Source organism: Suncus etruscus, chromosome 18 (genome assembly GCF_024139225.1).
Source record: "Suncus etruscus isolate mSunEtr1 chromosome 18, mSunEtr1.pri.cur, whole genome shotgun sequence".
In the NCBI taxonomy this organism is placed as follows: domain Eukaryota; kingdom Metazoa; phylum Chordata; class Mammalia; order Eulipotyphla; family Soricidae; genus Suncus; species Suncus etruscus.
In genome coordinates this window covers 26,744,856-26,759,166 of record NC_064865.1, presented here as the reverse complement: position 1 = coordinate 26,759,166, position 14,311 = coordinate 26,744,856, and the positions used below count along the sequence as shown (strand labels likewise).

The 14,311-nt window shown below is 46.7% G+C and overlaps 1 protein-coding gene across 1 annotated transcript; it reads left to right on the top strand.

Moving 5' to 3' along the window:
- Positions 1-3,180: 3,180 nt before the first annotated feature.
- LOC125995748 (zinc finger protein 100-like) lies at positions 3,181-13,145 on the top strand. The gene is made up of 6 exons (XM_049764748.1): positions 3,181-3,300; positions 5,394-5,479; positions 7,439-7,565; positions 8,383-8,469; positions 9,993-10,072; positions 12,393-13,145. Exons 2-6 carry the CDS (start codon positions 5,447-5,449, stop codon positions 13,143-13,145), a joined length of 1,080 nt encoding a protein of 359 aa, XP_049620705.1. The 5' UTR covers positions 3,181-3,300; positions 5,394-5,446.
- The last annotated feature ends 1,166 nt before the right edge of the window (positions 13,146-14,311 follow it).

Sequence of the window (14,311 nt, the reverse complement as noted above, 5' to 3'; positions counted from 1 at the left end):
CTGACTGCTGCATAATATTCCGTTGTATTTATGTACCACAGTTTCTTTTTCTGAGCTGAATTTTTAATCAGAGGTGATGTCTGGATTAATGGCTACAATGAGCACGTTTTGCAATACATAGCTTTTCAAAGTGGGGTTTGAAGCAGGACACAGCAACTCTCAGCTCCAGAGACATACAGAGACATAGACATGGGGCTTAGCTTGTTATGACAGTGTTTGCAGAGGTCAATCGTGCCCCCATTTACGGAGCCTCGCGCCTCCCCTGGGGAGAGTCCCACTATTTGAGAACCACTGTCCTAGAAGGAGTGAGCCATGAGGATGACACCCAGAAAAGAAAGAGCTTCAATGATAGAAACCTGTGGGCCCAGAGAAATAGCTCATGCCTTGCATGCATCTGAAAATCATGAGCACCTCCTTTAGTCACCAAAACAAACAAACAAACAAACAAGCAATTAAAGAAAAGGGCAAAAATATCATGAAAACTCTACTTCAGGTAGAAAAGTGTGCAGACTCCATCTCTCAGCATGCATGCTTGAAGGCTTCTCTGTGACACTGGATTTTTATGATTAGGTTCAAAGGGGAAAATTAAGGATCCCTTTCTGTTCCCCAGGCCATGCTATGTGGAGCTCTACTTCCTGGCCCTTTTTGCTCTAGTCCTCTGGACCAGCCTAGTGAGCTGTTGCTGAGCTGTGTCCTAAGGCAGAGGGAGGAGATATCCTACTCTCCTGGACATTAGCCTTCAAATAGAAAGGAGGGTGGATCATGGAGAGTGGAAGTGGAGGATGACAACTCAGCAGGGAACGAGAAGCATCAAAGGGACCAAAGGGATAACAAAGAGATAAATGATGTGGGCCTGAAAATGACTGGGTCAATCTCTGTGAGGGAACTTTAGGGGTACAATGAAGACAAAGCTGGTAAAGTGCCCATGTACAGCTGGCGTGTATGTGGATATGGGTGTAAGGAAAGGACACACTGTACGCAACTGGGAAAAAGTTCACCCTTCGTAATATTATTGCAAATCAGAGTCTAGAAGGGGATAAAAGACAAGAGAAAGAGAAGAAGAAAAAAAAGAAAAGTATTTGTCACAGAGGCAGGTATGGGAGAGGGGTTGGGTAGGACAGGGAAAAACTGGGGTTATTGGTGGTAGGAAATATACACCACATCATATGACTGAAACGCAATTATGAACAAATTTGTGACTGTATCTGTTAAAAATTCTCCAGAATTCTCCAGACTCCAGAAGGGAAGGATGCTTTTACAGTAGTGAAGGCTCCTACTCAAAAGACTTGCATACGGCCAGTACTGGACCTGGCAGGATAAGTGAAATTGCATTAAAGTTGTCTGACAAATGTGTGCTCGATACGAGAGGAAAGTTCTCGCTCAAAAAACTCCCAGTGTCAGTACAGGACCTGGAGGGATGAGTGATGTGGAGATGGATAAGCCAGTGCTGGCAATCCAAGTCTTAGATACTGTTAAGTGGTTCAATGTTTGAAATGACTCTGGATTCATTAACAGAAATGGTACTAAACAGATGTCTTTATTCACTGGACAGTTTTTTAGAGAAACACCCCAGGGAGTCTTTGCAAGAACAGAAAGGTATAGAAACTGCTACTGTGACTGGCCAGGGGGAATACCAGTGCAAGTCAGTTTTTCTCCCAATCAATGATGGTTCTACCTGTTTAACCTTCAGACTCACCCAACTAAGGCTCCCTTTAGGTGGGACAAAACCAGGAAGTGAAGAGGAGTGAGCTGAAGACTCAGAACAGTATCCCATATATTGCTGCCCACCACCCTTCTGCCCAAGGTGCTTTGTGAGAGACCTGGGCCCCTCAATACAAACACCCTTAATTACATCAACCTTGCCCTTCATTTGATTTATTTTAAACTCTGGCTAATAAAAGTGGAGAGAAAGGAACAGAAAAAAAGAGAAGTGTGGCTAACTCAGTGAGATACAAGAAGCTGCTCAACAACCCCTGGCTGAAAATTAATTTTCTCCGATGACTCTTATTTCTTGTACAAAACTGCAAGCTCAGACCTCACACACCTGCAGTAGGATTAGCCACAACACCTAGCTCTGAGTCGGACATCGATGGTCTTGCCCATATATGGATAGAGTATAAGTAAACTAAGTAAAAGATTAGACAATCCACATGGCAACAAACTCTGAGATAGTGTCAGCACAACAGTGCACTGAAGATGTAAAGGATGATAGGAAAGGTGGGATAGAATAATGTGGGAGACACTGATAGCCAACGTGGGGAGAGGGTTAGAATAGCATGGCAAGTAAACAAATACTATGTTCAATCAACTTTGTAGCATGGTGAATACTAGCCCTGCCTCCAGGAAGAAAAGGAAATCAAGGGGGCTTAAGCCAGTAAGCTCAAGTTCCTGCAGGTAAAGGAGGCCACACAAACTAACTCGGTGTGATTCCTGATTCTTAAGCTCAGGGCTAGAGACTTGGGGGGAGAGATCAAAGCAGGGCAGAGTTCAACTCTGCCACTGAGCCTGAGAGTAAAGCAAACAAGTGGGGACTTGGCAATGGACTCCATCATGTCCCACATCACAATTGCGTTCAATCTTATGGACACATGTCAAAGTTCAGTGGTTGCAGCTTAGATGTCATGTTTTCAGTGTTGTTTGGTCTGAGCTTAGATCTAGAATTATACCCCTCTCCTACATCACCAATATAACAGAGACATTCCCCCCCCCGCCCCCCAGGTTCCCCATGATTTCTCTTACTCAATTTCTTCCATCTTGCCTAAACCTTTTTCATTTCTGTCCTAATCCTTAAACTCTGGGGTCAAGGGTGAGCCAGGCATATAAACTATGCCAACACACATGGAGACCTCACCCTTCACCACTAATTGGTGAGCCTCATTCAGAGACAAGTATCTCATGCACAATTATGTTCTTGTCACTGCACTATTGCATGGGCCCCAAGAGCATGCATTTTTATAAAAAAAAAAAAACAACAAAAAACAAAAACCTTTACACCCCATGTTATCCGATCAGTCTCCCACGCTCATCTGTCCACGACCTGGAGCACCTTACCGGTGGGAATCATCTGATCCAAGTCCAAAAGAAGCAAAAATCCGCTTTTCCAGGTGAGAGGCTGGGCCTGGCCCTTTAAGCCTGGGAGGTGATGTCACAGAACTCGCCGGTCTTCTGTGGTCCCGGAAATTGCCGCCATTGCTGCAACTGGAGCTTGTTGCGGTCCCCGCGGGCTTTGGGGGGGCGACTTTTCTCTCCAGCCGTTGAGGGGCCGCTCTGAGCGCTCCGGAACTCCAGGGTCTCCGCCAGGTGAGCGTCGGGGTAGCCCCGGGGAGGGTGCTTGCTTGCAGCCTAGGTTCTGGGGTTCGGTGCCCACATGGACAGCCTCAGGAGAAGTGACCAAGGTCGACCCGGGGCGGGACAGTCTCCTGCAGAAAGTTTTAGGACCGACGGTAAAGAACTGGCCGGCGGGTGCTGGCGGGGTCCCCGGGAACCCGCATGCATGGTGGGGGATTCTCACAAGAGGGGGATGTAGCTGCCCCCCTTTGCTCCCTCCAGCTCTGCCTCCTCCTCCGGGGGAGCTGGGCGATCCAGGACTTGAGGACTGCAGGGAAATCTGGCCTGGAGGACGCCAGCGACCAGGATCCGAAGCCAGCACTCCCCAGGGTCTCCCCTGAGCTCTCGAGGAATGATCCCCGAGTGCAGAGCCGGGAGTAAGCCCGAATACCTGGTGTAGCTCAAAGATCGAAGAGAAAAAGAAGAAAATTCTGCTGTCTGGAGAGTTTAGGCTTGCCCAAAGGCAGAGCTCTCCCCAACACACTTTTCTGAGAAGACTTTGAATGCTTGAAAGCCCCCATGCCCTAGGGGAGAAGTTGCCATGTCCCCAGGCATCATGTGTCCTTTGTGCAAATTGGCTTTCCAGTGGTTACTCAAACCTGCCCCCCTAAGGCTTTCCATCTGGGTGTGTCCTGTTGCTAGGGTGGGTGCCACGTCTTTGATATTCCTCACCTGGCTTCCCTTCGTGCTGAAGCAGGGCTGGGGGTTGAGGGGTGGGGTGGGGGGGGGATGTGCTTCTCTGGGCCTGCTGTAGCCCCGGGTCTTCAATCCCATATCCGGGTTTTAGTGCATCTCCAGACTTCATTGTCTTGGGTGTGTCCCTTCCCTGCCTATTTGCTTCCAAACCTAGCAGAGAAGTTTTAGTAGCTGGGTAGGTTGACTCCTGCAGGCCCAGAAAGGCTTGAGCTCTCCCGCCCACCGCCACCTCGCTCCTTGGTGGGACCTCTGCAGTTCCTTCATTCCTGGAATGCTTTGGACCCTTATGGAATGCTGAGGAGCTAGCTGGGTTGACTTTATCAAGTGCAAACACCTTGCCCCTGTGCTGTCACTCCCACACCATGATTGGGGGAAGGGTCAGTTGCCTTTTTGGGTTGTTGTTTGCTTGATTTTGTTCTTTTTTTTTTTTGGGGGGCCACACCCGGCAACGCTCAGGGGTTACTCCTGGCTATGTGCTCAGAAGTTGCTCCTGGCTTGGGGGACCATATGGGACACCGGGGGAACGAACCGCGGTCCGTCCAAGGCTAGAGCAGGCAAGGCCTTACCTTTAGCGCCACCGCCCGGCCCCTTGATTTTGTTCTTAACAAGGTCTGACTCCTGGCTTCTGTGCTCAGGAATCACTCCTGGTGAGCTCCAGGGACCCAATAGGATGCAGACATTGAGCCCACGGTGCCTACTTGTAAGGCAAAAGCCCTCCCCACTGTACTATCGCTCTGGACCCGGATCTCAGATATGCCCAGATCTGGAGAGCTGATATTTCTGAGCACGATGCCAGCTCCAAGGAATCAGTGCCTTTGCAGGGACACTGGCAGAGCCCAGGTTCAATTGTGCTGATCAGGATCAAAGCAAAGCAGGACCCATGGGAGTCCCGAGGCATCGGGAAGAGCTGGGACACTGTCCTTGTTCACCTGGGTCCTGAGATGACCTTTGTCCTCGGGAGTATGCACCCTGCTCATGTCCCCACTGACCTGGCAGGAGGGCAGCAGAAGTTGAGTCCCTGTGGCAGAGACAAGCAGAAAGGGCAGAGGACTAAGTGTAGAGGGCTCTGGTGTGCTGGGCTCTTGCCCAGAGTCAGCTGTTGGCCTTTTGGCTAAAATCAAGTGCAGAGTCAGCTGTCCTGGGCCCTGAGGGGCTATGCTAGGTGCCAGTGCTCCAGTCCCCCTCCCAGCTTGATCCCAATCCACTTGAGTTCCCTGGAGAGGAAGAAGCCTCTGGCCATATCTTCCTGTGGGTCTATGTTGGTTCCTGGTCCTGCAGCCTGATAGGGTATTTCTGCCCCCAGGGCAGGCGCTTCCTGTCAGGGCAGGGTGTGTGCTCATCTCTGGTGCTCAGAACTGACTTTCTTGCAGGGCTTCCCACAAAGGACCTTGCTGCTGCTCTTCAGGAATAATCCAGGTGGGAGATGAGGCAGAACCTTCTGACATCCTGTCCCCAGGTAGGAACAAGTGTGACTCAAAGCAGGAAGGGGGGCTTGGAGGGGCGGAGGACAGGAGTGCTTAGCCCCTAGGTGCAATGGGTTCCAGGCACATTGCAGGAAGGAAGTGTGGGCCAGGATGTGGCCACAGGCAGGGGCTGCTTACCCTGCTGTTTGGAACCACATTTGTTTTTGTTAATTTCTGGTATTTTTATGAAAAGAGAATTATTTGACCACACTTGGTAGTGCTTAGGGGTTACTCCTTGCTCTGCACTCACAAGTTAATCCTCATAGGCTCCAGGAACCGTGGATCAATGCCAGGGATCAATCCCATGTTGGCTATGTGCAAGGCAAATGCTTTCCTGCTTTGTTGTGTGTGGTGGTGGGGAGGGAATTTCTGGGCCACATGCTGTGTTTCTCAGGCCTTTATTGCTGTCATGTCTCAGACCTCATGGTGTGAGAGTATCCAAGGTTGAACTGGTAGGACCCTGATGTGAGTGAGGAATGAGACCTTGATCTCGGAATTTCTGCTATAATTCATCATTCCTGCCTCACCTGGGCAAAAGCTCTTTTATTTATTTCTAGTTTGGGGCACCACACTCAACATGGGATTTCCCTAGCACTCAGGTGTACCTCTTGCTGGGCTCATGGGGTGTCAGAAATTCAATTTGGGGCAGCCTAGTTCACTGCAAATGCTATCCACACTGTCTTGTCACTCTAGCACAAAGTTCTTCTACATTTTGCTGCTGCCCCCAGATACCAGGCCTGTGCATATGCCCATGGCTCATTCCTGTCTTCACTCAGGACTTTCCTTATGGGTTTGGGGCTCTCCCCCTGGGGTCCATAACACTGAGCTCTGTGCAGAATTTTCTGCCTAAATGGAAAAAACTATACAGTTTGCTTGGCTATGAGTTTATTTCCCTGTGGGATTTTGTTTGGGTTAGTTTGGGTTTTAGTGCTGTGTTTTATCTCTGATTATTTTGTTTTGTATTGTATTGTGCCACCTAGGCACAGCTTAAGGCTTATTCTGGGCTATGAGCTCAGGAGTCACTCCTTGGGATATCGGGGGACTCTAAGCTTTTGCCTGGAATTGATCCCTGCTCCTGTCCCAGGACATGCAGTTTAGCTCTTTTTCCTTCACTCTGCAGTCTCACCTTCCTGAAGCCACATTTCTCCTTAGTAAACTAGTTGCACTGTCAAGCCTCCTATTCTGCAGTCACATGGCCTTGTGGCTCTACGAGGGAAACTTGAGCAAAGGATTCCGATTCAAGAAATTCTGATTCCAGAGGCATAAGGGTTGGGGATCCTGTCACTTGCTGTGCTTCAAGAGGACTTGTTTTTTTTTTTTTTTTTTTTTTTTTTGTGGTTTTTGGGTCACACCCGGCAGTGCTCAGGGGTTATTCCTGGCTCCAGGCTCAGAAATTGCTCCTGGCAGGCACGGGAGGACCATATGGGACACTGGGATTTGAACCGATGACCTCCTGCATGAAAGGCAAAGGCCTTACCTCCATGCTATTTCTCTGGCCCCGAGGGACTTGTTTTGAGGGGGAAACCTTGAAGACTTATTCGGACAATGAGAGCTTTAAGTCACTCACTAGACCCTGAATTTTCCTACATTCTCTAGTACCATAGGTTTTGGGGGATGGATTGGGTTGGTGTATAGTTAGCATTTTAAGCCACACCAGAGTTGATTTTTCAGTTCCTCTGGCTCTGTGCTCTAGGCAGTGCTCAGTGAACTGAGTGGTGCTGAGATAGCCCCTCCAAGAACATTTTAGAATAGTAATCTGGCTTCCTAGAGTGATTTTAGGGGTCATTCCCAAGGGAAGGAAACCAGTGCTATTTCCTTCCATGGGAAGAGGGGTGAGGCCCTGAGTCCTTCTCGGGACATGGGGGTCTCATCCTTAACATTAGACCCAGGGTGCAGCAAGGTGCATGCAGCATGCCCAGGGTGCATGCTGACTTTAGCATGTCTGTGCTCAGGATGCGGTGACCTTCCCTGACGTGGCTGTGGTCTTCTCCCCGGAGGAGTGGCCGTGCCTGGATGCCTCACAGAGGAAACTCTACAGAGAAGTGATGTTGGAGACCTACCAGCACCTGCTGGCCATAGGTGAGAACTGCCCTAGGCCACCTGTGTGAGTCACACCTGAGGGTGGATTCTGAGAATAGGACAGGGATCTGGGTTCAGCTAGGAGTGATTCTGCCCCAAGCACAAGCCCCCTTGATTGTTCTAACTTTCCAGTCCCTAACTTTATTACTTAAATTAGTCCAACTTGATATTTTTCAATGTCATTTCACAGTCCTGAGAGACAGCATATTATATCAGGTATTTATCTCTTGGCTCCACATCTGACCCTTCTTTTTTAGACATTCTTGGGCCTTACCATCTTTGGCAGTGCTTGAGTCTACTCCTGGCTCTGTTCTCAATGCACAGTCATTGTGGGGCTCAGAAAACTACAGAGGATATTGAGATCAGACACACTTCAGTCAAGTCCAAGGCAAACGCTGTACTATTGCTCCCCCACTATATTATCTGGCCCCTCAATTAGACTCTTTCATTTAAATGTGATCTGGGGGCCAGAGCAATAGCACAGCAAGTAGGGCCTTGCATGCCACTGACCCAGGTTTGATCCCTGGTATTACATTCGGCTCCCTGATTCCACCAAGAGTAATTTCTGAGCACAGAAATTTCAGAGGAGTAATTTCTGAGCAACTCAGGAGTGACCCTGAGTGTCACTGGGTGTGGCACACCTCAATAAAAGTAAAAATAAATCTGGTCTCACCTATGTGATAACCATCATACATATGGAGAACAGAGATTCCGTTCTTCATCTGCTCCATCATTCAGCTGCTTTCATTAGGGCCCCAGACTCATACTCGGAGGTGCTGTCCTCTTTCCTGTCTCTAACCCGTGAATCATCCCTCAGGGACTGGGGAGTGCAGAGTGAAGCCTGCACTGATCTCCTGGTTGGAAGGAGGAGCCCTGGGGAGGCTCCAGAGAGGCATGTTTGTAGGTGAGTGTGGGAAGAGCACCCTGGGCAGATGTGGAATCTCATGGGTACATGTGAAATGTGGATGCTGGGCCTGGGGTGTCATGGATGTGGAGCCTCTCACACATGTATTCATTGCCTATGGTGCTGAGTCCCAGTATGATTTACAGTTTTGCTGTCTTGGCTTTGCTCTCTCTGTGGGTAACTTAAGTACTTAGGACACCTTAGGGTTCTTTAGGGAACTTCGAATTCCCCATCTGTGGGCATTTAGAACAGATGCTGATATTTTGAGCTTTCACTCCCTGTCTATCTACACTTGACATTTTCCTTGGCTTATTAGTGGATTTTTGAGATTTCCAATATATTCTCTCTCTCTCTCTCTCTCTCTCTCTCTCTCTCTCTCTCTCTCTTTCTTGCTCTCTCTCTGTCTCTGTCTCTCTCTCTTTTTGAGGCCCAGTTGGTGGTGCTCAGGCTTTCTCTTGGTTCCATGCTACAGGAATCACTCCTGGCGGGCTCGGGGGACCATTTACGAAGTTGGGGATCGAAGCAGGGTCTACCACTTAGAAGGTAAATGCCCTCCCTGCTACAGCTCTGGACAAATTTTGAGGTTAAGAAGTTGTTTTTGTTTGTTTTTGTTCTGGGACCTAGCAGGCATACTAGGTTTTGGGTCTTACGTATGGGCTCTACCAAGCAGGCATGCTATGGGTTTCATAGTCAGGAATTACTCCTGGCAGGAATTGAACTCAGACAGCCACATGCAAGGTGAACGCCTTCCCTGATGTTCTATCTCTCAAGCCCAGTTAGAAATAAATTTTTTTTTTGGGCCACACCCGGCGGTGCTCAGGTTACTCCTGGCTGTCTGCTCAGAAATAGCTCCTGGCAGACATGTGGGATCATATGGGACACCGGGATTCAAACCAACCACCTTTGGTCCTGGATCGGCTGCTTGCAAGGCAAACACCGCTGTGCTATCTCTTCGGGCCCAGAAATAATTTTTGTCAGTACATTTAAACCAGGGGTCTCAAACTCGTGGCCCGTGGGCCGTTTGCGGCCCTCCGTACAACATTTTGTGGCCCGCGGCTAGCCTTCAAATATCGCAGTATTCGCGATTATTCGCTTACCGAATAATCGCAATAAAAATCGCATTAGTTAGAAAAAAATCGCATTAAACATTCGCATACCCCGAGCAGTTCCGTTCGGGGTACACAAATGTTTAATGCGATTTTTTGTAATTTTTTTCTTACTAATGCGATTTTTTTATTGCGAATATTCAGTAAGCGAAATCCCTGCCTCACCCTGACTTTGCCTCCTATGGCCCCCAGGTAAATTGAGTTTGAGACCCCTGATTTAAACCATTGATGAGTAGACCACCACATAGCTAATGTGGATTTTGCCAAGCTCCTCACGGCAATCCTCTCAACCTATCTTCTTTTGATTGTAAACTGATTTAGTACTTGAAAAAACATATATTCACTCCACCTATGTTGCCACATTCAGCCAGGTTTCATTCAACTAATTCTTACATTGCATATTTGGTTTGATTTTAGAATGCAGACCAGAAGAAGTTCAGGATTTGACATTTCAGCAATTAGCTTTTGGAATAGGCTCTCCAAATAAGAGTAAGATGGTAAGATTTGCAAGTTCCAATCAATATTATTATTGTGGTGGTGGGATAACTCAATTTTGAAAGCTTATAGAATTTGTAAAGTGGGGACCTGGGTTCTAGCCCTGTCACCCCATGTATGGTTTCTGTACTGCTGGGAGAATCCAGAGCCCAGTGCTGGGAGAAGACACCTATTCTCACCGGAGTGCTAAAGTAACTTAAATAAGTTTTCCAACCTAAAGAAATTCATGTTTTTTCACACCAAAGAGAAACTGTGATTTGTGGTGAAAGGCAGGAAAAAAAAATACTGTGCTTTTTATTTGATAAAATGTAAACTCAAGATGTTTAAACTTGCTCATTTCTCAGCTGGATCCATATTCCAGTAGAATTCTTGCTGTATGTTGGGACAACATTCTGGGTTTCTCCCTACTATCATATGAGGGCCCCAAGTCTCACAAAACTACCTTGCAGAGCACACAGCCATGAGTAAACCCTGACCTCCCCCCCCCAAAAGTTAATAAAATCAAATGTATAAGGAAAAAAACTCACTGATGTATGAGAGGAATATGCTTATAGTGAGATACTTTTCCTCCTTTTTGGAGGGCATCACATTGTGACATTTGGAGGTTCTTCCAGGCTCTGCACTTTGGAAACACTCCTGGCTTGTTCAGGGACCATATGTGATGCCTGGGATTAAACCTCAGTTCGCAGCGTGCAAGACAAATGCCTTCTCCCACTATTCATTTGCTCCCTTCCTATTCACATGCTTTTGTTTTGTTTTATTTTTGAGCCACACCCAGCAGTGCTCAGGTTTAAACCTAGTGGGTGAAGTGATATCACAACTGGTAGGGTGTTTGCCTTACATGTGGCCAACTTGGATTTGATCCTCAGCATCCTCTATGGTCCCACAAACCTTCCAGGAACAATTTCTAATTGCAGAGTCAGAAGTAACCCTGAACATACCCTGAACACTGTTGGGTATGGCCCAAAAACCAATTAAAAAAACAGAAATTACTCCTGGCAGGCTTTGGGTTCATATAGGATGCCTGAGATTGAACCCAGGTTGGCAGCATGCAAGGCAAATGCCCACTTGCTGTACTATCTATTGCTCCAGCCACTCTACTCACAGACTCTAACAGCAAATACGTTAGTTCCTTTCCATTATGTGAAGATTTTTCCTGGCCTTCACACATGCACTCACAGGCTCTATACTAGGCTCTAACCAAACACCATGGATTTGTTTTATGTTCAGTTGAAACTTGTGTTTCAATTTCTGTGGAGGAATAGATTTCCTTTTGTTTCTGTTCATTAACTTGATGAAATAGCGACGTTCTCTCAACTCAGTACTTTCCACATTTGTAAAATTTCTTCATCCTACTAGTTAAAAAAACAAACAAAAATCCATTTTGTTGTTGCATGGAAATTCGATTCCTGGAACAATGCCCAATGCAGGGGTGACATGAGAATTAAAAAAGAAAGCAATGAGCCAGAGTGATAACTCAGTGGGGATGGCATTAGCCTAGCACAGGGCCAACCCAGGTTTGATATCCAGCATCCCATATGCTCCCCAAATTTGCTAGGAGTAATTGCTGAGTGTGGAGCCAGGAGTAACTCCTTAGCACTGCTGGGCATGACCAGAAAACTTAAAAAAAGAAAAAGAAAAAAGGCATACATAAGAGAAAAAAGCCTGGGTGATGGGGCTCACAGCCCTATGAACTGTTCTCAAAGTACAATATTTATTGTTAAACCCAGTCAACACAGTGAAGAAAATGAACACAGAACACATTTGCCAGGGGCCAGAGTGATAGCACAGCAGTAAGGCATTTGTCTTGCATGCAGCCAACACAGTATAAACCTCGATTTGAATCCTGGCATCCCATAATGTCCCCTGAGCCTGCCAGGAGCCACTTCTGAGTGCAGAGCCAGGAGTAACCTGAGCACTGCCGGGTGTGACCCAGAAAACAAAACAAAACAAACAAAAGAACAGATTTGCCAATCTATTGATATATTGGTCTACGTTTTTTTCCCCTACTAACAGGGAATGTGGCAGCTACTGCAAAGGTGTCGGAAATATCTTGTGGAAGGGGCAGATGCCAGCCTCAACACAATCCCCCACTGATGCGGGTTTTAGGGGCTTATAAGTAGTCATTTATGGATCTTTTCTGCCTCTGCTCTGTTGCCTAACTAAGGCATTTCTTTGGTTGATGTCTGCCTATCTCCACAGACATCCAGACATGGAGAATTGTGTTTCTGTGATTGAAATCACACATACAGGGCTGGATTTTAAAATGGAGACTGTCAAAGGAGAGAGAAGTGATTGGATTAACCCTCTGATGTTCCACAGGGAAGCAGCCATTCCCGGTGGGATGGGAAAGATCCTGTGCTATCGGACATAGTCAGGAGGAAGCCGTCCTCCCCGCACCCCAATGGCAGTGAGGACTTGGGGGACATCAGTTCTGGAAGGATTCAGAAGGAAGAAAGAGTCCTTGCTATGGAGCCACCATCCACTGGGCACATCAGCCCTGAGTCTGCTATGACAAATCCCTGCACTAAGAAAGTCCGGACATTAAAGAAATGTTATGCATGTCAGGAGTGTGGGAAGGCCTTCACTCGAGCCTCACACCTTACTAGGCACATGAATATTCATACTGGAGTGAAGCCTTATAAATGTGAAGAGTGTGGGAAGGCTTTCACTCGAAATTCAGGCCTTACTTTCCACTTAAATATTCATACTGGAGAGAAGCCCTATATATGTAAAGAATGTGGGAAGGCCTTCAGTCATTCAACAAGCCTTACTATGCACTGGAATGTTCATACTGGAAAGAAACCTTATGCATGCAAGGCATGTGGGAAGGCCTTCAAATTTGCCTCAGACCTTAGTAAACATAGGAAAAGTCATAGAGGAGAGAAGCCTTATACATGTAAGGAGTGTGGAAAAACCTTCACGGTTGCCTCAAGCCTTTCTAGACACAGGAAAACACATAGTGGAGAGAGACCTTATATATGTAAGGAATGTGGGAAGTCCTTTACTCGAGCCTCAATCCTTTCTGTGCATAAGAAAATTCATATAGGAAAGAAGTCTTATTCATGTCAGTAGTGTGAGACTTACACTGCCCCTTCAAGCCTTCATAAACATAAGGAAATTCATTCTTTAGAGACACATGAGGTACATAACAAGTACGGGAACAGGGGTAGAGAGAGGACAACACTGGAGGTGAGAATGCCCCTGATTCATTGTCACTATGCATCTTAAATATAACTGTGAAAGATTTGTAATTCAATTTTGTCACAATAAAAATTATTAAAAAAAAAGATAATTGTTGTAACTCAGTGGGGCACAGACTGTGCAGACTGCTGAACCAGGTTCAGTCCCAGCACCCATATGATTTCCTGAGCACCACCAGGTGTAATTCCTGAGTTCCTCTTAGTCACTGGGGTTGACCATAAACTAAAATCAATAAAATGTGGAATGGACCCTTGTGGTGAAGCTGGGAGGATGGAACTGAAGGAAGTAAAGGAACAAAGAAAATCCCAGCTCTTTGCTGAATTGTCAATTGTGACCCCTTGTTTGTGTTGCACATAGTTCTTTTGCCTTTACCTTCCCCTGCTTGCCACTCTGCAAAACCTTGTCTATGCTCACTTATTTTATTTGTTGCTTTTTCTATTAATCCCTTTTATCTTTATGGCTCTATACCCCTTGTGCCCTGGAGCAACAGCCCACTAGCACTCTTTCCACCTTTCATCACTATGGACTGCTGCCTTTGACCAGAATCCCATGACCAGAATTGGCTTTTTGAGTGGGCCTTAGCTCAAGGACTTATCTCAGCCCTTGATTCCACCCAGCAGCTGCAGGGCATTTCCACTGCCTTCCTGACTCAACAACAGACAGAGCACCTTGTTTGCTGAAGCAGAAACCCATATTCTACCCCCCCAAAAAACCAAAAATTAAAATAACTGAAATCATCACCCAATGATAAGATCTTATGTAGGATATGAAGATTTACAAGAAATAAATAAGTTTAGCTAGAAAGTCGATAATTTGAGGAGAATGGCAGAAAAAGATGATGTAAGACTCCTAAATTGAATTACTTAAATGCAGGCATCATCAAAGAGTGCTTTACTGATGAGGGCCCTGTATTCACTTTTTTGTCTGCCATTTCTCCTGCAACAAGACAATCCACAGAGACTTTCACCATCACACTGTGCTTTGATATGAAATATTCTCTTAGACTTGATTAGCATTAGATAAGTGTTTGCCTTCTT